Here is a 23,093-nt window from a genome sequence, read left to right on the forward strand (position 1 = left end):
AAAAAAAGTCTTGTACGACTTTGTTCTTGTAATATTAAGACTTTATTCGACTTTATTCTCATAATTTTATGGCTTGTAGTTTTTTTTTCTTAGCATGGCCCTAAAGCTCAGTTGTACAAAACACTAGCTATGAACCAAAAGTAGCAAAACTGTAGCTAAAAGTGGCAAAAGGATAACTAAAACCCGAAAGTAGCTAAATGTAAGCTAAAAGCTGAAAGAACGAAGAATAGCTAAAGTTAAAAGTAGCAAAATGCCAGCTTGAAGCAACAAAAATTGAAATGGAGCAAAATGCTAACTGAAAACTAAAGGTTGCAAAAGACTAGCAAAAATATCAAAGTAACAAATTGTCTCACTAAAACACACAAGTATTAAAAAAACTAGCTGGAAGCAAAAGTATCAAAAGGGTAGCTAACTGTTAGCTTAAAGTAGCATAAGAAGACAAGCATAGAACAATACGCTGAAGCAGACTTTAAAAAGAACAATGTTTTAAATGAAGTAAGGAGATCTCAGTGTCTTTCTAACGGCAACATATTTGTAAATTAAGTAAAAATAAAGACAAAGGTCATAGCACATATCTCCTGAATGAGCTGAACGTCTTATAATGAATATAAATGACTAAAATAGCACAAAGGGTGCAGTAGTTTGACTATAACAAGCGTAATGAAAAAATAAATTAAAAGAAAAACTACAGTGTGTATGATGAATTAGCGTGAACATAAAACTGTTAGAAGTGACTGTCATTTGAAGAAATGATACAAAACAGAATTATTTACCAAGTATTAACAAGTTTACTCTTACTTTTCTACAAAACCAAGGCACATAGCATACACAAAACAACCTACACTGATGTGAAGTGTAAAGATGTTTTTATTCTGTCTCTCAGGTGTGATGGCTCATGACATTGAAATGTTTGGAAACAGCTGGATGGAGGCAGAGCCCCACCAGGGCAGATGTCCCATGGTGCCCTCTGGTTTCAGCTCACCTTGTGCTCGTGTGGATGCTCAAGTCCTCCTGGTGAGAACAAAAGAACAACACACAGACCTAAACTGAAACAAAAGGCCCAGCAGCCCTCAGAGGAACGAATGTTGCCTGAGCCTTTAAAACCAAGAACCATGTTCACTGCAGACAGAAGTGGCTCAAGACCAGAATTTTTCCACTTTGTGACAGTCTGAACGGGACAAATCCTATTTTTTCTAATCTGACCCAGTTCTTTTCCATGTATGGCAGTGAATCAGATACATGTCCAGCAGTGGTATAGTCTACATTTTTGTAGTGGGTATACCGCGGTAAAGTTAGTTTTACGTTGGACACCGCTGCGCGAATGTCCAACATAAAACTAACTTTACCACAGTCTGTCCGTATACTGTGCTTAGAAACCAAAGTACACTGGTTAGTACAATGTAATCGTCAATTTATTTTGAGTTTTAAGCATATTGAACATTTCCAAATATCTCTGATGCTTATATTTGACTAAATGAACAACAAACTTTGTACAACAGTTGGCTTTTACATATAAAACAGTATCAAAGCAAAATATGTTCCAGTATTAAGTAATAAGTACAGAATTATACAATAGTTCACTGGATAAGTGAATGTAATAAACAAACTCTGCATACTGTAGTGTGTCAACGTCAGCTTAGCTGTACCCTCACTACAATTATATTTTAAATAACGAGTTCTCTCTTTTTCGAGCTAATTACAGCCATGTGACAGAAGTAATTGTGCGTAGATGGTTTAATCAGTGACATGAGACGTTCATTTTCTTTGACCCATCATAATAAATGTGGTAATTTATTGAACAGAATCAAAATTTAACATCAAAACATTGTACACTTGATTAGACTGATCTGGTTCTGATTAATAAAACTTGGCACGTTCTACTTAATAAAAACAACAGACATTTCTGAAGATATCTGGATTAATTACTGGCAAGATAGAAGTTTAAAGATGGGAAAAATGGAGGAGTTTAAAGACAGCACTTTGAAGGAAGATGTATGTCTGTGGACCAGATCAACACGCTCCTTTCAAACGCAGCTCGCCCTCGGTCCACTTAGTGCATGAAGCTCATGACGACTCTTTACCTTGGCAGAGGATGGGTCCGCTACGGTCAAGAGGTCCCTGGCATGCTACCTTTCAGCGTCTCCTCAGGGCGGCTGCGACTCGGCAGAAGTCGTGAGATACTCCGTTCAACAGAACAAACTTAGCTCCCTTCGAAGTTGTAGGGCATTTATGCCCAGGTGGACTCACAGCAAGCATCTGAGAGTCCTTTCCAGACTCCAGAACTCCACTCCAGAACTCTAGAACCCCAGAAAAACTCAAATAGTTCCAGGAAGTGTCGACTTTTAAAGAGTTCTGCTTCCGGTCACTTTAGTACGTCCTGATTGGTTGAAGCAACCAACAGGGGGTGGTTCTAGTGATGTCAGAGGGTCATTACAAGTCAAGAAAACAGCAGGAATGTTTTAGGAACAGACAGAGAAATGTTTTGGAGAAATGACAGACTTACAGGTGCCAGTTTTCTTATTTACTGTCTGAGAGTTTTAAAAACAATACAGCCTGTTCTAACAACTTGTTTTTGACAGTCTCCGACTTTTGACCGACATCACTACTTCTCATTTCAGACAGAAGATCAAAAAATGCATAATTACTTTGTAAATAGACATTTAACTTGATTTCTAATTTAAATGAGGATTAAAAAATCATTAATACTGTTTCACAGATGATTTAAAATGAGTGGTTCACTTCAACATTTAGAAATGGTATGAACTAAACACACTTTTGATTTATCAAGATATTGTAAAATAGTACTGATAATATAAAAAGAGAGTGTTCTTTCAATTGATTAATTCAGGATACAATTAGAAAGTCTCTGGATGAGCTAATTTGTATTTCTGGATTCAAATCAATGAAATAACAGTTCCTGTCCCATGAAGGTTTTCAGAGACAGGTTTTGGTCGGAGGCCTAGTTTACTACAACACCGAAAGATTGTTACGGAAGCATTTAACTGCCGTTTAACATATCAATGACATGTGTCTAATGATATGTCATGTATCATTGGACACTTTTAAGTGGGTACACTGAAATTCTTCAGCTCTTCTAGTGGGTATACTCTGTATACCTGCGCATCACAAAGACTACACCACTGATGTCCAGTGTTTTTCAGTGACCTCACTCTAAATTGTGTCCCACTCATGTCCCATTTCATCCGACTGTTACATCAGCTATGGGGGTATGGGGATTGATCCAAGTATTGATAATAATGACACCAATCTTGTGTAGTTTAAATTGGAACTCCGTGTGTCTTCAGCTGCTGAAAAGAAGTCCAGCCCTGCGTCGGCTTTTGTTCTCGATGACTGAGAATCCACAGCAACTTGTAACACTTCTGTTAGCATGGGATTGTGTGATACTAACATGAGAGGATCGATACTTTGGTTTGTTTTTACCTTCAGTGTGTCACTCCTGTTCCAGAAGTACAGTTCTATACCGGAGTGGCCCAATGGAGAGTAGTGGACAGAACAGTGGTGTCAAATAATAATTTAACTGGTTCTGATTGCATAAACTTCTAAATGGGTACACACCTGCATGTATCCATGGTTACTTCTGTAAACGCAGCGTGCTGCATGTGATGTCAGTCGTAGGCGTTTTAGACTGAAGTCTGTCTATGGTTGTATTTAATTTATAACATGAATAAATACACAAAATAAAAAGAAGAATCAGAGCAAAACATGTGAGAAGAGCATTAAGACCTGCAGTGAGAGTGAAGTGTTTTGGTCAAAGCTTGTAAATAATGTTCTGTGATTTCAAATACTCTGAGTTTTACTGTGATCTGTCAGTACTGAAAGCATGTGTGCATCTGACTCTGAGCCAGTAAAAGGAATCAAATACTGGCTGTATTTTTTGTTTAGCTGAATTACAGTAGTAGAGGTTAAATTCCAGACACCACCGCGATATAGTGATGTGCGGATCGATACTAAAATATTGATACTATCGATACCAGAACGGTTCGCTCTACAATCGGATGTTTAAATCAAACTATCGATAGTTTTGATACTTTAGTCATTTCAGGTAATGCATATCATTAACAGGAAGATGGTGGAAAGTAACTAAACTATTGAGATCTTGTCTAAATGATACGCGATTGGAGGGAACTACTTTTTCTTCTACCTGAGTAAATGCGTAATGCGTTTCAGCGGAGCGGCACGCTGCTCGTCAGTATCTCAGTCTGTAGACACAGCAGTGGAGCTTAACAGAGTCATGTGTGGAGTTATCTCATCTCCAAAAACAGTCGAGAAGTGGTTTGTGAGGTTTGTGGAAAATCTGTAAAGAGCTGTAGCAACACAACAAACCTTGTAAATCACTTCCTGTTAAATCACAACACAGAATATGAGGCATTGATGAGGTGGACAGAGGAGCAGAGTCCGGTGTTGCTGCTCTGGAGGAGTCCCTCAGGGCTGCAGGACTATCCAGGTACATGAAATGTGGAGCTTTCAGCAGTGCTAAGAACTGTTGCAGTTGGAGTTGTTCAAATTAATACATATGGTTATGAAATAATTAACCAAATAAATTCATGCTTCAACAAATAGTTGCATGAGTTCAGTTTGGAGTAATAATATGTGTATCACTGAGATAATCTCACATGGGCAAAAAAGTCTAGATTTATTCATGTAAGGTTTCATAAAGAATAGATCATTTAAAGTGGATTACATGGACCAGGTGTCATCAAATTATACAGAGCAATGGAGATAAAACTGCCTTGGTGAACTCTGAAAAATATATACTACAAAAATGTGGATAAAAATATAACATATTATCTTAAACATATCTCATTATTTAATAGATATTTAATAATTTATTTGAATACTTTTTATGATTTTTCTTATTTTTATTGTTTGATAAAACATTTTCCCATATTTTGTATGATGTCCTGTTAGTTTTATAAGCACAGAATAAATGAGGCCACTGCATCAACATACTCCTGAGTTTAAAATAATAAAATACTTTATCTTGTATTCTTTATACAATTTTGATTTGACTACACTGCTTTTTTTAGGTTTACCTGATACATTAGGCATATTTGCAAAAAGTATCAGTAGCGGCATCGATACCACCGATACTTGCATGGATTTTACCCGGTATCGTATCGAAACAGGAAATCCTGGTATCGAACATCACCACGATAGGTGGAAAAACCACCAAGTAGGAACGCTATATTTATTTTAGTATTTATATATTTTAAGGCTTTACAAACCCTTTCCACACTCTTGCAGTGTTCTACACTCTTAAACCTACATAATTTTAACAGCAGACATATATGTACTGTACAGTACTGCAACATTTTACATGGGTACTCACCAGTGAAGATATAACTTGAAGGATGAGTTCAGCTTCAGGATTATTTGTGTCTTTCCTGCCAGTTCTGTGATCTTCATGAATACATCGTTACTTCTAACTTTGTGTTGCAAAACTATTTCTACCACATCAGTTTCTCCTCTAGTGTTCGCTCCCTCCATTGCTGTTCTTTAAATTTGGGCAGAAAACAGCGGCCGGAAGCACTGTTGGCTTCTGGGCCATGTAGTTCTTTTGACTTGAGTTAAAAGAGCTCATTTAAAGAAAACTACAAAATGGTGGCGCCTGTCCAAAGTATTTTTTTCCTGCTCCTGTTAACTTTTTATCCCATACAGTCCCGATCACGAGTAATATTAAAGTTGACAATCGTGTGTCGCCGTACAAATTGTGTTGAAAACCTGCGAAAGAGTGAGTCCATGAATGTCGAACCGCAAAGTATTGAGGGACTACTGTATAAGTGTTTTTATGCTGAGTAAGCTTGATAAATGGATCAGCCATCTTGGGTTGACTCAAAATGTTAATCAGTTGAGCTTTTATCAACATCTGTTCAGTTGTTTTTGAGATATTTTGTTAACAGACAAGACTGACTCCAACAGTACTGACAAAGTTTTAAGCAAAGATGTGCAATGCATAGCACTCAGAATATGGGTTGGGCATTATCCTCCGCTGCTAATGCACCAAATTTAATCTCTATCAGTACAATTGTCTGAGTTAGAACCATTTTGATGTTTCCAAATGTCAATCTGCTTCAACTAGGTTGGCTCTAAAAGTAAAACATTGTAGTTGAACATTCAGTGATTACTTTCTGAAAGTTTTATTAGTATCCATCGAGTGGTTCACAAGATATTCTGCTAACAAACAGAGCTGCCTCCAACAGCTAACTGTACTGGTTAGATACCAATACATCAAACTTTAGCTCAGTATTTATCAAACTTACTGTGTTCTAGACGTTGTTGTGTTTGCTAAGGTCAATAAGCCTTTTCAGTGCAAGGTGAAAATGAAATTCCCGTTTGTTTTAAATGGTTTGGTTCTGCAGGAAGTGGAAGAGGTGTGTGTGATGCTGCTCGACGCACCTTTTCAGAGCTGCCATGACTTTGTGAGTCCATTGTCCTTCATGGCCAGCTGCTCCAACGACCTTTGCAGGTAAGAAAGAATTATAAAGCTCCAAGTTGATTTTGTCCTCACAGAAGGCAAAGACGTCTACAAAAACACAGGGCTTGATGAAGTATATTTGAACCTTTTTAAGATTTTATGTTAAATTAAGAAAAAAAACTAGATGTGGTGCACCATGGTGAAAACCTTTGGACTAAAGGTGACATTTGAATAGGATTAAAGAGTAATAATATACTTTTGCCTAAAATTTGTTGTTATGTACCACCTAATTTAAAGTCCAACACCCTTAATTGTTTCCTATCACGTGTCCAGCGAAACATGATTGAGACATAACAAATAAATACCATATGTTCTGTAGCAAATACTAAAAAGTAAAGCAGACTGGGATGCAAATATTTCAGTTATCAGGCTCCTCTCTTGTGGAACCAACTTCCAGTTTCTGGCTGACACATTGTCCAGTTTTAAGAACTGGGCTTAAGAGTTTCCTTTTTGATAAATCCTATAGTTAGGGTTGGCTTGGGTTTCCTGAGCTATCCTTTAGTTATGCTGCTATAGGTTTAGACTGCTGGAGGACAAACTTTCCACATTTCCTCACTCTGCCGCTGTCGTTACTTACGTACTCTATCTGTTTGTATTAATAATTATTTCTATCTTAACGTGTTTTTTGTCTTTCCTCCTGTAGAAAGTTCATTCAACCTTTATTTAGACAGGCTAATCCCATTGAGCCCCGAGGACTCATTTACAAGAGAGACCTGATTTCTTTAACAAAGAGTGATGACAACAGAGGATAACAGTGACAAGAACAAAGACAGTCATAAAAGAGGCATACATATATTTAATTATTTTTTTAAACAAATCAAAACAAAATGGCAACCAAAAGGACAGTCAAAAGAAAAAGTAGCAAAAAGAAAGAAAGAAAAGCAGCTAGGTTGTAAGGCGTTGTAGAAAACTCAAAAGAAGAACATGTCCGCATTGTTTTTTCCCAGCAACTTATCAGATGTTTAAAGCCACTTAGAGAGGTCAAGGTTTAGAGCTTCAGATTTTTTTGGAAGATATTCCAGGAAACAGGAGCAGAGTAGGAGAAGGCCCTTTTGACAAGTTCAGTCCTCACTGAGGGAACACTGCAGGTAATAATGTCCTGAGAGTGCACGCTGTAGCTGCACTCACACAGAGACATGCAGGAGGAGATGTATGAAGGCAGCAGACCAAGAAGTGATTTAAAGATGAAAATGTACCAGTGAGAGAGTCTGTGTGAAGTTAATGATGACCAGTTAACCAGTGAATACTGGGTGCAGTGGTGGGTACTGTAGTTACAACCAGTTATGAATCTTAGTGCACCGTGATATACATCATCCAACATCTGCAGGGTGCTTGTAGGAACGTTCATGTAAATAATGTCACTGTAATCAATGGAGGGAAGGAAAGTCACAGTTACAAAGTGTTTCCTAGCATTCAGAGTTAGACAGGATCTATTTCTGAAAAAAAAAAAAAAAAAAAAAAACCCACAATTTAACTTTCAGTTTCCAGTTTCATCTGGACCTGTCATTCTGTGTCTGTTTCTCTTTCCTGTCTTCTCAAACTCCAGCCAGTCATTTTAGATGGCTACTTGTCCTGAGCCTGGTTCTGCTGGAGGTTTCTTCCTGTTAAAGGAGAGTTTTTCCTTTCATCTGTTACCTTTGCGCTTGTTCAGGATGGGAGAGTGTGACAAAAAGAAGATTCTGCTTCCTTAGAGAGAATTTTACTAATTAGCTTTCGATGTATATGAATGTTTCTGTTCAGTGCCCTGAGACGACTTGCATTGTGACTTTGTGCTTTATAAATAAACTGAATTGTATTGAATACCCACTTCTACCTGTGCCTGATCCCTGGCATGACATCATCATCCTTTGGTAATCATTGACTGTGTGCTTGAGTGCTTTCTTGACTGGTTAGGTTAAGTTTGTTTAACACTTGCATGACCCAAATGCAACCCCCCATTTAACCATCGTATTCAACGACAGTGATTACCCCTTAAGAGAACTGGGGATTATAATGGTGGGTGTTGGACTTTATGAAAACCTGGAAACATTCATAAAGAGTTTATATTTTGCACCTGATCACTTAACCATTTTCTCTTAACAAAACTACAATCTAGCTTAAAAAAGATAATGATCAAATAATGTTTCAATATGATTTTTCAGTTAAAGATAAGTTAGTAAAACTTACAGCATTGTACCATCTCTCTGCCCCCATGCAGCACTTTTTATTGAAACAAAAAAAATTGAAAATGATGAAGGAGCTTTATCAATATTGTGTACAGTGGTTTACTGGTCAAGGGTCAGTCATTAAAGCCAAACTATACAACTGCCTGGCTCCTTCTCATTTTCAGCTCCTTTACTTTATTTATATTGTTGTAAAATGAGATACTTTTATAATAGCTTGCAGTTTTTATGCCTTGAGTTTAAAGTTGTTTTGTTCTGTGTGTACAAACAGCATACCCAGCCCTATTTTACATTTCCTTTTACATATTTACACAAGTATATTTTAATAATCTGTCATATCCATCATTTTTTTGTATTTTCAAACTGGTATTTAATCCCAACAAAGGATCCCATTTGTATAACTACAAGCACAAGTTTTTTTCCATAACAAATATTGCTCAGCTAAGAACTTGTGGACCTGCTGGCTTGGTGGGGTGAGATGTCCTGTGAGCGATGCAGTTGAATCAGTCCAGTGAACCAGCTTGTGTAACCGCACCTCTGCTGGCTCTGTTCAACAACTCCCCTGTCTTTTTTGTTCTGTTGAAGGTCCGGTCCCAGCAGCAATGTGGTGTGCCAGGTGTTCAGCGAGTACGCACGAGCCTGCGCCCATGCCGACCACCCTCTACACGACTGGAGGGAGCACGTTCCTCTGTGTGGTACGCACTTTCAAGGGTTTTAAACTGCAGTAAATAATCACCGCAAAATAAAATCCAAGAAAATTCAAATTTTATTACATATCCCATTGTTTCAGACCTAACAACCTAAACTTTTAAAACTGTCCATCCATCCATCCATTATCTTTACCTGCTTCTTCCTTTATGGGTCACAGGGGTCTCTGGTGTCCATATTCAGCAATCACTGTGTGAGAGACGGGGGACACCCTGGACAAGTCTCCAGTCCATCACAGGGACACATAGAGACAAACAACCATTCACTCTCTCTCTCTCACACCTAATCTCATACTCACTCAGAAAGTTTTGAATAAAGTAGATGTAATTTCCTGCAATCTGGTGTGTTTTAACAGGTTGGTAAACATCTATGTTTACCTACACAAGAAAACACTTGATTCAATAACTATTTTAGAGAGCACGACACAACAAGAAGTTTAACCAACAGCTGTCCTTGTGTGAATAGAGCACGCTCTGCTTCTCTCACGCTTCCTAACACCTCCACACCCGGTCGACAAGTGTTGTCAGTAAAGTAGCTCTAAGCTAGCGTGCAACACAGACGTGCTAGCTAAAATGCTACAAATGTAGCGCTGCGCTTCTTTCACACAATCTAACTCCGCACCCCGGTTGCCTACTGCGTAGCACTAAGCTAGCATGCAACACAATGGTGCCTCCCCATCCTCCCCCCACCCTGTCAATAAAAACCCCAAAGTGCTGAGCGCCCTGCCAGCCAAGTGACCAAGAAGAAACTGCATGTGGTGTAGAGTTGCATTCGGGCCCAGAAAATCTGATCCGACCCGGCCCCAGCCCGCAGTCATAATTTCCGAACCAAACCCGACCCGACCCGATGAATTAACAGTAGTTACAGGTCAGAACCCGACCCCCCCCCCCCCGACATTTTAAATTAGTTATTAACGTTCGGGGAAGCGCAGCTGAATAAAAGTGGCAGAAGATTCAGAGCTGAGGGTGTTTGTCATTTCATGGCCGTAAAAAACCATTTAAACCCTGTTTCTGCCTGCATTCTTCTGCATTACTGAGACACGTGGACAGCTCTGACACACGCATCTGCTTTAGGATCTCACCTGTTTGGGTCATCAGCCGTGCACGTCCGCTGAGTGCAGCGGCAGAATGAACGTCCATTTGGGCGATGGATCGCTTCCTGGTACAGTACAGTCCCATCTGAAGCTTAACTGAACTGTTACTTCTTTCAGGGCCGGTCAGCTCACGGTGAAATGGTCACCGTATGGTGGAGGTATGGCAGGCCATGTTATCATATAATTGGATCGCGGCTGATCCTGACCTAATTAAAAGCCAGAGACCGGCCTGGCCCACCCATTAACCATATTATAACGGCCTGGCCCGGCCTGGCCCTAATCTGGGTCAGTCCGGGCTGGGTTTTGGGTTCGGGTTAGAAATGACAGCTCTATTGCGGTGTAGTGAGTTGTTGTAGGTAACCAGGAAATCCCAGAGTGGACTTTTAGCTGTTAGAGTATTTTCCTATTAATCAAGTGGAATGGATATGTTCACAAAGAAATAGTAACGCTGGGTGGAATAATATTTTATGGTAAATGTGTTGGGGGGGTTGCAAATTAAAAATTTTTAAATGTGAGGGGGACACATCCCCTTCACTGGTTGCGACTGACGTTTATGCATCCTGACCTTTCAAGCAGAGTTAAAAGTGCTTTTCCTTTTTGTGACCAGTGAAGCAGTGTCCTCTGGAGCTGCAGTACAGGGAATGCATCAGCTGCTGCCCAGAATCCTGCAACCTGGAGCGAGCGTGCATCGACAGCAAGCTGGCCTGCCTCGACGGATGCTACTGTCCTGATGGTGATTTACACCATCACTTATTTATTTTAAACAATTGGAATGTCTTTGATTCAAGATTTTGTTTGGCAGTATACTTTAAAATGAACAGTCTTTTACCATAACTGCAAAACTTATCAGAAAGAGCTTAGCATATTTGTTAAAAAAAAATTTGTTACTCAGCTATTCAGAGTAGTGAAATCTCTGACATGTTTTCAAATAAAATGTTACAGATATTGAGCTAAAAATTGGTTTTGTTGTAGTTGAGACTCATCCACAACACATGCTCTACTCTGAATGCTAACGATTCCTACAAGAACTTTGCAGAAATCTTTGGTGCACAATGAAGCAGGCGACATGCACTCCGTCAGAATAAATCTGATCAACAGGTGCAACACATTTATCCACATTTTGATAATTATTTTATTTTCTCCAGTTAGCTAACTTTGCTCTGCTTATTATGTTCAATCTAAATGTTATTCCCCTTCCACCTCATTATATATCATAACTAACTGATAAATGGACTGTACTTATATAATGTAATATACTCAAAGCGCTTTACAACACAGTCTGTGCCCTCATTTACCCATTCATACAGCACTCTACTAGATCTCTTCAAAGAATAAGCAGAGCTTTATCACATTCATACACCAATGATACACACATCATAGGCAATGAGGGATTCAGTGATTTGCCCAGGGACAGTTCGACATGTGACTGCTGGTGGAATCGAACCCCCAACTCTTGCATTGGAGAACAACTGCTTTAACCACTCAGCCACAGCCGCCCTGTGGAATCAACAGTTAGACCAGTTGTTTGTTCTGTTATAGTCTAAAGCACATATGTGGAAATCAATGCCGGCAGGACAAATCTGGCTTTTGTTAACGTTTTTATTGCATCTTCAAAATAATATTTTAATGTTGGGTTAAGTCAGATTAGATTAAATAAAAATCCTGAATCTAGCTCTTATGTCTGACACATCAGTCTGTGACAGATTGAGTCTCTATCACATCTTATTTTGTTAGAAGAACAGAGAGTGCTAAATTCTCAGGGCTTGTAGTTAATCTCATTAATCCTCCCTCTCTCTCTTTGAAAACCTGTGATACTGTACAGTAATAAACTTTTGTCATGTTTTTGTATTTGCTACCTCTTGCATGACCATGTTGACATAGTCTGCAGAATGCTGTCTACGTCGGTTCATGTTTATTAAACTAGTAGCATAATTTACAACAAGAAAACGTGTGATTCCTGTCATCACACTGGCCACATGCAGAGGCATAGATTTTGTTTCTTACTGACATTTTTTGCTGTTTGTGTCATTTTGAAGCTAATCTGCACAGAAAATCTGGGTGTGTACACATGTATACAGTGAAATATAAGAGGACTTCACAAATTTTGTCCCCTGTGGTGGAGCAAAGAGAGGGAATTGGAAATACCTTCCGTCCATCCATGCATGTTGAGAGATTTATAGGTTGAAAAATAAACAAGGTACCAACTTCCATTTTAGTGTGTGGCTGCATCTATAGGTGTAAGAAAGAGTTTTTTTCAAAAATTTGCCTGCCACATCAAAATCCAAGATGGCCACATAAGTACATACACACATAGCTGACCAGCTCATATTGTTTGAGGAAACTCTGCTCTATAGATTTTATTTTGCTTAAAAATATAGTTTCCTCATATTCACTCAACCTTTATTTAGACAGGTTAATCCCATTGAGCCTCGAGGACTTATTTACAAGAGAGACCTGATTTTTTAACAAAGAGTGATGACAGCAATGGATAACAACGATGACAATGGATTACAAAAGACAGTCATACAATAGGCATACAAATTTAAGTTCCTCTCTTTTTTCTTTTAACACATTGAAACAAAATAGCGGACAGCACGGTGGCACAACTGGTAGAGCTGCTGCCTCTCAGCGAGCAGGTCCCTGGTTCAAATCCTGGTCCGGGGGCCTTTCTGGGTGGAGTTTGCATGTTCTCTTTGTGCATGCGGGGGGTTTTCCGGGGACTCCAGTTTCCTCCCACAGCCCAAAAACATGCATGTTAGATTGACTGGTAACTCTAAATTGTTCCTAAGTGTAAGTGAGAGAGTGAATGGTTGTTTGTCTCGTTTGTCTCTATGTGGCCCTGTGATTAACTTGCGACTTGTCCAGGGGGTACCCCACCCCTCACACAGTGATTGCTGGACATGGGCACCGGCGACCCCCGTGACCCAAAATGGAAGTAGCAGGTAAAAGATAATGGATGGATGGAAACAAAATAGCGAGAAGGGTGTTCTCTGCAGGCCAAAAGTGGGTGTTTCTGGCTAATAGGCGTTTGTAGGGGGCAAACACTGATTGGCTAGCTGTATCTGCTGCTCTTTAGTTAGTTAAGTTACGTCAGGCCTTTTGTAAAACTGAAGGTTTCTAAGAACCAGCGTTGAATCTACTGTCAAACACAAGAAGATTCTCTTTTGTTCTTGGTTGTAGGCTGCACCTGACACAGGTTGCCTTGAGTGTGGTCTGGGTACAATGAAATATGAAGCATCTGAAGTGAAACCTGCTCCCATTCGCAGTGATGGAGAAAGTACTCAAACACTGTACTTAAGTAAAAGTACAAAAAAAACAGACAAAAATGTACTCTAGTAAAAGTAGAAGTACCACATTAACATTTTTACTTAAGTAAAAGTAAATAAGTACTTGCTTTTAAAATACTTAAAGTATTAAAAGTAAAAGTACTTGCTGAATGTATTACCTAATGTAATGGTCTACATATCTGTAAGTCTGCCTACCATATGTATCTATCCATCCATTTTCTTTACCCGCTTATTCCATTTTGGGTCACGGGGGTCGCTGGTGCCCATGTCCAGCAATCACTGTGCGAGGGGCGGGGTACACCCTGGACGGGTCGCAAGTCCATCACAGGGAGACATAGAGACAAACGAGACAAACAACCATTCACTCTCTCACTCACACCTAGGGACAATTTAGAGTTACCAATCAGCCTAACATGCATGTTTTTGGACTGTGGGAGGAAACCGGAGTACCCGGAGAAAACCCACGCATGCACAGAGAGAACATGTAAACTCCACCCAGAAAGGCCTCTGGACCGGGGTTTGAACCAAGGACCTGCTCGCTGAGAGGCAGCAGCTCTACCAGTTGCGCCACCGTGCTGCCATACCATATGTATATTTTCTGTAATACATTAATAGTGTTGTGTCATTTTAATGAACGATGCTGCAGATAATACATGTTTTCATTGTGTTTACTCTGTGACACAGTTCACACTTGGACTTGTGATTCTGTGCGTCAGAATTTCAGAGATGACATGCAGAGTTAAATGTCATTAATCAAAATAAGAAAGGAATGATTTTACCTTTGAAAGTTTTTATTTAACACAAATCAAAACCAATGTGTCATTTTAACTGCAGTAAACACATTTAAGTAAAAGTTGTCTGCCTGAACAAAAGGAGCATTAGACACAACTAACAAAGGAATAGACTCTGATCATTTCCACTGATATTTCAACTCCAGTTTGTCATCAACTCTAGTTAAAATACTGTCTATTCAATCTTGTAATGGGTCAATAGTGAACAATATTTTAACTTCCTGACACCATTTTTAAAACTTGGACCTGAGTGTCGAGCCATTTGGAGACATCTCTTGTCTCCTAACATCATGAACTGACACATTTTAGTATTGCAGCAAGAATTTCTTGTTCAAGTTCACAAGAAGTTGGTTTTCAAAGATTTTTGAGTCCAGTCTGGCTCTTTTGGGAGAGAGAATCTGTCCTGCTGTACTGAGCAGTCTTTCAATAAGGACATGGGTGGAGCATATCTTCTGGGTGACTCTCTTGCGGTGGAATACATTTTGGGTGTGCTAGTGGTGCTGTGGGTGCACCCAGTTCAGTGACATAAATACTAGAATATAATATATATGTTATTGGCCCAGCTCTTCTTGAAGGCGGGCCTAACGTTACCTGCCCACTTTGCAGTGATTCAATGGACCAGCTCCCCTCTCACCATTGGTTACTTTCAAAGTAACAAACAAATCAAAAAGCCGCAACATGAATGTAACTTGTAATGCAACGCATTATAGAAATGTAGTATAGTAGAAAGTACAGATACTTGATGTAAAATGTAGTGAAGTAAAAGTATAAAGTACCCACATTTAACTCTACTTAAGTAAAGTAGAGATACAAGAAAAGTGTGCTTGTGTACAGTAACGAAGTATTTTTACTTAGTTACATCCCACCACTGCCCATTTGTCCAAAAAGTCTGGTCTCAATTAAAGATCATGAGTCCTATGATGAGATAATTGCCCAAAACAAACACTAAAAACAAAATTTGCTCTTTAGAAGTTCTCTTTTATGAGATCTGATTTATGAAAGGAGCTGAAACATGGAGTAGGGTTGACTCTTAAAGTGTGAGACAGCTGAGGAAGTTAACCAGTAAACAGAAATACCTGCTCCAGTTGCAGAAGTCTTACAGAAACTGACAATCACTCATCTGTAGTGACTGCAGGTTGAACAAGACAATGTGAAGTTAAAAGCAACATCCTTTGTCCCAAGGCCAGTAATTAATATTTTTCTTTCCTTATGAATCGATTGTAACTATTTTCACATTTTCAACAACCAAAATGGATTTTCCTGATGCATGCTCAAAATGGATTTTGTTTTTTAATGTTATGGCTAGGTATTAATAAAAACAAACTTTTAGCCCTCCCCACTACCCAGTTATGTTGCTCTTATTTTGAAATGTAACCAGAAGTTCTGTGTTAAGAGAGGCGGAAAAAGAAGATATGGAGACGCCGCTAATGTCGAACCGAGACGCCACCAATGTTGAACCTGAGACGCCGCTAATGTTGAACCGGTTAACACCATAGACATAATATGCCTGTGGTTAACACAATCTGCCAATAATGCCTTGTTTTTAGACATAATGGGTCTGTGGTTAACACAAACGGCTTTTTATCGTTCAGCCTTTTTTTTATCGTCCAATCAGATGTGGCGGCCAGACACACCCATTTTTCTATCGTCCAATCAGATGTGGCCGGCCAGACACGCCCATTTCTCTCTCATCCAATCAGATGTGACCTCCAGACATGCCCATTTTCCTATAGTCCAATCAGATATGACCCCCCGGATATGCCTCATCCAATCAGATGTGGCCCCCCAGATACGCCTTCCGAATTTGCCTGCAGCGATACCTACTTGAAAATAGCAACCAAAAGGACAATCAAGAGGAATAGAAGCAAAAAACAATTAGATCACAAGGCGATTTAGAAAACTAAAAACAGGAACTTGTCTGCATTGGCTTTTGCCAGGTACTTAACAGGGTTTTAAAGTCACTTAGAGAGGTCAAGGTCAAGAGCTTCAGATTTTTTTGCAAGATATTCCAGGAAACAGGGACAGCGTAGGATAAGGCCCTTTTGCCTAGTTCAGACCTCACTGAGGGAACATTGCATGTAATAATGTCCTGAGAGCACACGCTGTAGCTGCACTCACGCAGAGACATGTAGAATAGTATGAAGGCAGCAGACCAAGATGTGATTTAAAGATGAAAATATACCAATGGAAGAGTTTGCGTGAGGTTAATGATGACCAGTTAACCAGTGAATATAGGGTGCAATGATGGGTACAGTAGTCACAGCCAGTTATGAATCTTAATGAAATGTGATAGACAGCATCCAGCATCTGCAGGGTGCTTGTAGGAGCGTTCATGTAGATAATGTCACCCTAGTTGATGGAGGGGAGGAAAGTCGCAGTTACAAGGCGTTTCCTAGCATTCAGAGTTAGACAGGATCTATTTCTGAAGAAGAAACCCAATTTAACTTTTAGTTTCCTTACTAGGTTTTCCACATGAAGCTTAAAAGAGAGATGCAAATCGACCAAGATACCCAATTAGTTATAGAAATTGACAAACTCAATAGGGACACCATTTGAGGATAAAATCAGAGGAAGGACTGATGGGACCGACTTCCTGTTTGAAGAAAGCATCCCTTTGGTTTTATTGGCATTTAGAACAAGTTTGAGGTGGAACAAATCTGCCTGGATGATGTCGAAGGTGGAATGCAAAAGCTGGAGAGCCTTAGCAACTGTTTTAACTCGACAATAAACAACTGTGTCATCAGCATAGAAATATAAGGATACATCAGGGATTCTTAGACCAACATTACATATGTAGATTGTAAAGAGGGTGGGACCTAAGACTGAGCCTTGTGGTACACCATTACTGACTGTTAGATAATTCGGGGAAATACCATTATGTTGAACACATTGCCTCCTATCTGAACGATAGTTAGAGAATCAACCAATGTACGATCTGAGAAACCAATTTCTGAGAGCTTATGACACAAGATGTTATGATACACAGTATCAAAAGCTTTAGCCAGATCTAAGAAAAGTGCAGCACAATAATCCTTAGCATCCAATGCTTCAACGATGTTGTTAAAAACCTTCAGTGAAGCAGTCGTTGTGCTGTGTTGATTCCTGAAACCAGATTGGAGGGAAGGTAAGATTTTAAATGAGTCCAAATACTTTTCTGATTTGAGAGTTCATCAGTTTTTCTAGAACTTTGGCTAGAATGCAGAGTTTAGAGATTGGTCAATAGTTATTCAGTGAGGTGGGGTCACCTCCCTTCAGCAAAGGTAGAACAAAGGCTGTTTTCCAAGCATCTGGGATGGAGTTTTGGCTTATGGACAGGTTAAAGATGTGGGATACAGATACTGCAATGATATGAGCAGCAAGCCTTGAGAAATAAGGTGGAAGTTCATCTGGTCCTGCAGATTTTTTAGGGTCTAGACCTTTTAAGAATTTATTTACCTCACTGACTGAGAACGGGGTAAGAGAAAAGGTATGATTTACTGAAGATCGACTTGTAAGAGAGAGAGTTTGCAGAAGTTTGACTTTTAGGGGAATTAGCTGATTTTTCATTAGTAACTGTGTCAAATAAAGAACTAGAAGCAACAAAATGTTTTGTTGAAACAGTTCAGGCTCTTGTGCTTATTTGACACAGGACCAGAGTTGAGAAGTTGTGAAGGGAGGTCAGATGATTAGGGGCTGCCTGAGAGAGATTTGATGGTTTTCCAGAATCTTTGAGGATCGTTTAGATTTTTGGAGGTCTGAGATAAGAAATAGTTATGCTTTGATGGAAATTGTGCATTTATTCCTCATCTGTCGAAAACTCAACCAATCAGTGTCTGAGCCATATTTTCTTGCTGCGGCCCAAAGATGATCTCTCCTGTGAAGGAGGTCAGCTAGCTCTGGAGTAAACCAGGGGCTGTCTTGTCCTTTTATTCTGAACTTGTAGAAAGGAACATGTTTGTTTACAAAACAAATTAAACTATTATGTAAATAGTTCCAAGCCGTGTTCACGTCATCGGTTAATAGAATACGATGCCAGTCAAAGTGAGATAAATCCCAGAGGAATGACTGTTAACAAAAACGTTTCAAGTCCCTTTTTGAATTAATCTGGGCTCAGGATATGGAAGTTTAGTGTCTCTGAGAGCCGCTATTACACAATGATCACTTAAAATATCGTCAAAAACACCTATACCAGGGAATTTGTGAGGCATATTTGTTAGAAATAAGTCTAAGATGAAGATTTTTCAGGACAGTTATTGTTCTGTCTGGTGGGAGAATCAATGAGTTGGGTCAGATTAAGTGACAGGCAACATTCCTTGAATTTATCACAATGGGGGGTGGACTTTTCCCAGTTGAAATTAAAATCCCCGGCAAGTAAAACCTTGTTGAATTGAAGATTAGTTATGAAGTCTATTCGAGAAGACAGAGCCACAGATGTTGCTGAGGGGGGACGATAACAACCCACTACAGATAAGATTTGGCCTCCATTCAAGGTGATGTTTCCAGCTAAGGCCTCAAATTGGTTTGCGATTGTTTTGGCTGACACAAGGCTAGAATCCAGGTTATCACTGATATAAATGGCAACCCCATCCCCCCTTTTTTGACGATCACAGCGATAGATATTAAATACATCGATTGCCAGGTCATTATTTGAGACAGATTTGTTTAGCCAGGATTCAGAAATGAAGATTACATCAGCCCCAGAAGAATGGACCAGAATTTTCAAAATGTCAAATTTTCTCAAAAGACTACGTGCATTTACATGCAGCACCTCAGACTGAAGAAGTCTTTCGGATGAAAGACGAAACATTTCTACTTTTTTTTTTTGTTCTTGTTTTTTGATTGTCCAGAGGACCAGTCTTAACTTTTTTAGATTTTTTTTACCTGGTTTATTGAGCATGCATCAGGAAACATTTTGGTTTGTTTGTGTGACAGTTTAAATTTAGCATGGTGTCTACGTTTCTGTCTCCAGGTCTTATTTATGAGGATGGTAGTTGCGTGACGCCTGCCGAGTGTCCCTGTGAGTACCATGGCATGATTTATCCTTCTGGCCAAATGCTGCAGGAGGAATGCAACAACTGGTGAGTTATTATTATTCCCATCCTCTTTCATCTCCTCTGCCAGGACTCTGCATCTTGAAACATCTTAGATGATTAACTAGCTCTTATTAAATCTTTATGATCTTGTAGGTCAGAACAAAATAAAACTGCATACTGTGGCTTTTATTATTGTATCTGATAGTTGATACTTTACAAATGATAAGTAAGTAAGCAGCACATACAGTTTTATTTTATTATCACCCACTGATGAATTGAAAAAAAAGACAAAAATTTGGTGTGGTAGCAGCTAAGAGAAATCAAACTTTGAGTGTACATCTACATCTGATTAACTTTTGGCACTCCAGCTAATCGACATTGACCATAAAAATGGCTTAAATTTTGTCAGATTTACAGCTAATGAGCTAATATTTGGTGTGATAGGAACTGAGAGTCACCCTCAACACATACTGAAGACTAACTCATCTTGCACAAAATTTGGGAAATTGCATGGGCTCACAAATACTGTTATTTTCTGTCCCCACTGCCTGCACAGTGACTGCTGGGGATGGGCTCCAGCCCCTCTGACCCTGTACAGAAAAGAGAAAGACAATGGATGGATATTTTTCTTTATGTGATCAGTGATTGTGTTTAAATCTGCAAATTTTCACTCCTACCACACAGTAAAATGTGTTTTCTCACCTATTCTAAATAGTTTTTATTCTTCTTTTTATAGAAAGTTTTCTCTGGACCACCAGACTTGTCTATCATCTATCTTTCTATCTATCTGTCTGTCTGTCTGTCTACGTATCTATCTCTCTCTCTTTCTCTCAACCTTTCCTGTCAGCTGTGGTTGAGTGGTTAGAACACTCATCCTCCAATGAAAGTTGGGGGTTCAATTGCACCAATATGGACTTACATGTCAGTGTCTCTGGGCAAGACATTGAAGCCCTCATTGCCTCAGATGTGTGTCCCATCAATGTATGAATGTGATCTAAAGCACTAATTAGTCTTTATAGAATGATTTTATGAAGATAAAATAGTCACACAAGTTTACAATGAGACTTGTATGCATACAAAAAGATCCATGTGTGCCACAAGTTTTACAAATGTGTACTACAAGATTCACTAATGCATAAACAGTTTTTTTAATGTACACATTTCAGTTTGCACAAGTAAGAATATTCTGTGCATACAAATTGTCTAATGCACACACTCAAATCATCTGCTGTGCACAGATCAGCTGCCTGTGAATATGACTTTTGAGACTTTCTGACTGTTCCAGATTCACAAAGGTAATGCTGCGTTCAAGGCTGGTAGAAAGCTGGGACATCTGAACCTTACCAGGTTAACTGAGTTATTGGGAAAAGACTCATTTCTAACTTGGCACAGAAACTCATAACCCCAATATTAAAACACACATGCTTACATTAACATTACTGTATTCCAAAAATGTCCATTAAAGCTCAATATAAACAACCTAAAATAAGCAGGTTATTCTTCATCTGGAATTTTTTTTAGGAAAATAAATATATACATTACTGGAAAATATGTTTATGTTTGTGCATATTTTAATCTTCATACAATTTACTCAGATTAGCTTTTGTAGAGATAGAGTGTTTTATGGATGTGCATGGGTAAATGAGGGTACTGATTGTGTTGTAATGTGCTTTAAGTGTCCTGGTTAGATAGAAAACCACTATATAACTACAGTCCATTTACATTTCATGTTCCCAGAACCATCTATGCATATTTCTGCTTGCTGTTTCAGCACATGTGTGGGTGGAGTTTGGAACTGCACTGACTACAGCTGCCCAGGTTGGTGCTTTAATAACTTTTTACTCTAACTGCACTGGAGGCTAAGTGTGATGATAACCTTTGGTTACCAGTGTTACCCTGGTTCTCTAAAAAACTAAGTAAGGTATTTCACTTTAGGAAGCGCCTTCAGGCATGACCAACCATGGAAATTCTAATATCACCAATTCTGTAACTGACGGACCAATCTTGTGTTAGGTATGAGGGTGCCATCCCTCTTTTTAAGTGTCCCGCCTGACAATTTTACATGTATTTCTTCTGTGTGCATGAAAGCAGGGCAAGGTTATAAAATACCTCACTCAGTTTTCAGAGAGCCAGTATTACATTGATAACCAAAAATTCTATTTTAAACCTTGCATAGTATCTCAATATAAGAAATACATTCAACTCCTGAATTGCATGCTCCGAGGCATAACAGCACCTAAACATTATGAAGGTCAACACCCCCAGTCCACCTCAATGACTGGTGCAAATCTATGACACAGTCACGTCTAGGCAGTAGAATCTAAGGAAAGTATTTGGGGATGAACTAACTGTTGCACATATACTGTATACACCATAGAGACACCCTTGAAAAGGACTCACAAGGTAAGCATACCTCTGGTGGAATCCACTCTCGGGGGTTCTGGAGGCTGTATACCCTGGCACACAGAGACCTCCCTGATTACCCCCACAACCCAGACTTCCCTTTATGGTCAGGACACCAAAAGCTGATTGCTTTTACAGAAATCCTTGGTCTTGTCCAAGTATATGCGTAACACTCATACTGAGCACAACAGATTCAACTGCATTTCATTCTAACCCTCAAATGGGGGAGAATGAAAAACGAGCAGCTCCATTGAAAAGCAACTGTAAAACACTTACCTAACCTTGGGCACAAAAGCTGGATTAGGGTGCAGTGCCACCTTTCAGAACACTGGGGTGAACTGCAAACTGGATGCATGCACAGAGCATGCAAGTCATTTAGCCTCTTGGCTGAATTTAGCGCCAGCAGCAGGACAGTTTTCAGTTATAGAGCCCTTAAGTCTGCACACTTAAAAGGTTTTAAAAGGAAGTCCTGAGAGCTTTGAGGATGACAGATACATTTCAAAATCGGAAGATGGGCTTCACTGCTGGACGCAAAAAACGAGCACCTTTAATACAGAGGATGCTGCCCAACTGGAGCATCTTCAAAATCCACACCACACCATGCTGAAATTGCAGCTAAATAAACCCTGATAGTGTTAAAAACCTTTCCACAATCTAACAAGTTTTTCAGGAAGCATAATACCTCAGAAATAGAATACTGGAATGAAATGACAAACCTGCTCCGACACCAACTCATGAATATATGCCACTTGCAGTCATAAGACAGTGGGTGGATGGTGCCCCTATGCTCTGAATGGCCTCAATCACATTTAATAGAAGACTGGACTCTTTTAAATTCATACTCTCATGAAACAGGTCCGGGCAGCACGGTGGCACAACTGGTAGAGCTGCTGCCTCTCAGCGAGCAGGTCCTTGGTTCAAACCCCGGTCCAGGGGCCTTTCTGGGTGGAGTTTGCATGTTCTCTCCGTGCATGCGTGGGTTTTCTCCGGGTTCTCCGGTTTCCTCCCACAGACCAAAAACATGCATGTTAGGCTGATTGGTAACTCTAAATTGTCCCTAGGTGTGAGTGAGAGAGTGAATGGTTGTTTGCGTTGTTTGTCTCTATGTGGCCCTGTGATGGACTTGCGACCCGTCCAGGGT

General features: G+C 39.5%; 2 protein-coding genes across 2 annotated transcripts in view; both read left to right on the plus strand.

Annotated features, from left to right (window-relative positions):
- aph1b (APH1B gamma secretase subunit) overlaps positions 1-23,093 on the plus strand; it is a 442,239-nt gene that overhangs the window by 50,930 nt on the left and 368,216 nt on the right. The window lies entirely within an intron of this gene.
- otog (otogelin) overlaps positions 1-23,093 on the plus strand; it is a 192,152-nt gene that overhangs the window by 39,821 nt on the left and 129,238 nt on the right. The window contains exons 2-7 of the mRNA XM_037692610.1: positions 884-1,014; positions 6,381-6,487; positions 9,244-9,353; positions 11,067-11,192; positions 19,486-19,594; positions 21,321-21,367. Of these exons, the coding sequence (XP_037548538.1) occupies positions 884-1,014; positions 6,381-6,487; positions 9,244-9,353; positions 11,067-11,192; positions 19,486-19,594; positions 21,321-21,367 (630 nt within the window). The remainder of the gene's footprint in view (positions 1-883; positions 1,015-6,380; positions 6,488-9,243; positions 9,354-11,066; positions 11,193-19,485; positions 19,595-21,320; positions 21,368-23,093) is intronic.

This window comes from Nematolebias whitei, chromosome 2 (genome assembly GCF_014905685.2).
Source record: "Nematolebias whitei isolate Nwh7 chromosome 2, NemWhi1, whole genome shotgun sequence".
NCBI classification, from domain to species: Eukaryota; Metazoa; Chordata; class Actinopteri; order Cyprinodontiformes; family Rivulidae; genus Nematolebias; species Nematolebias whitei.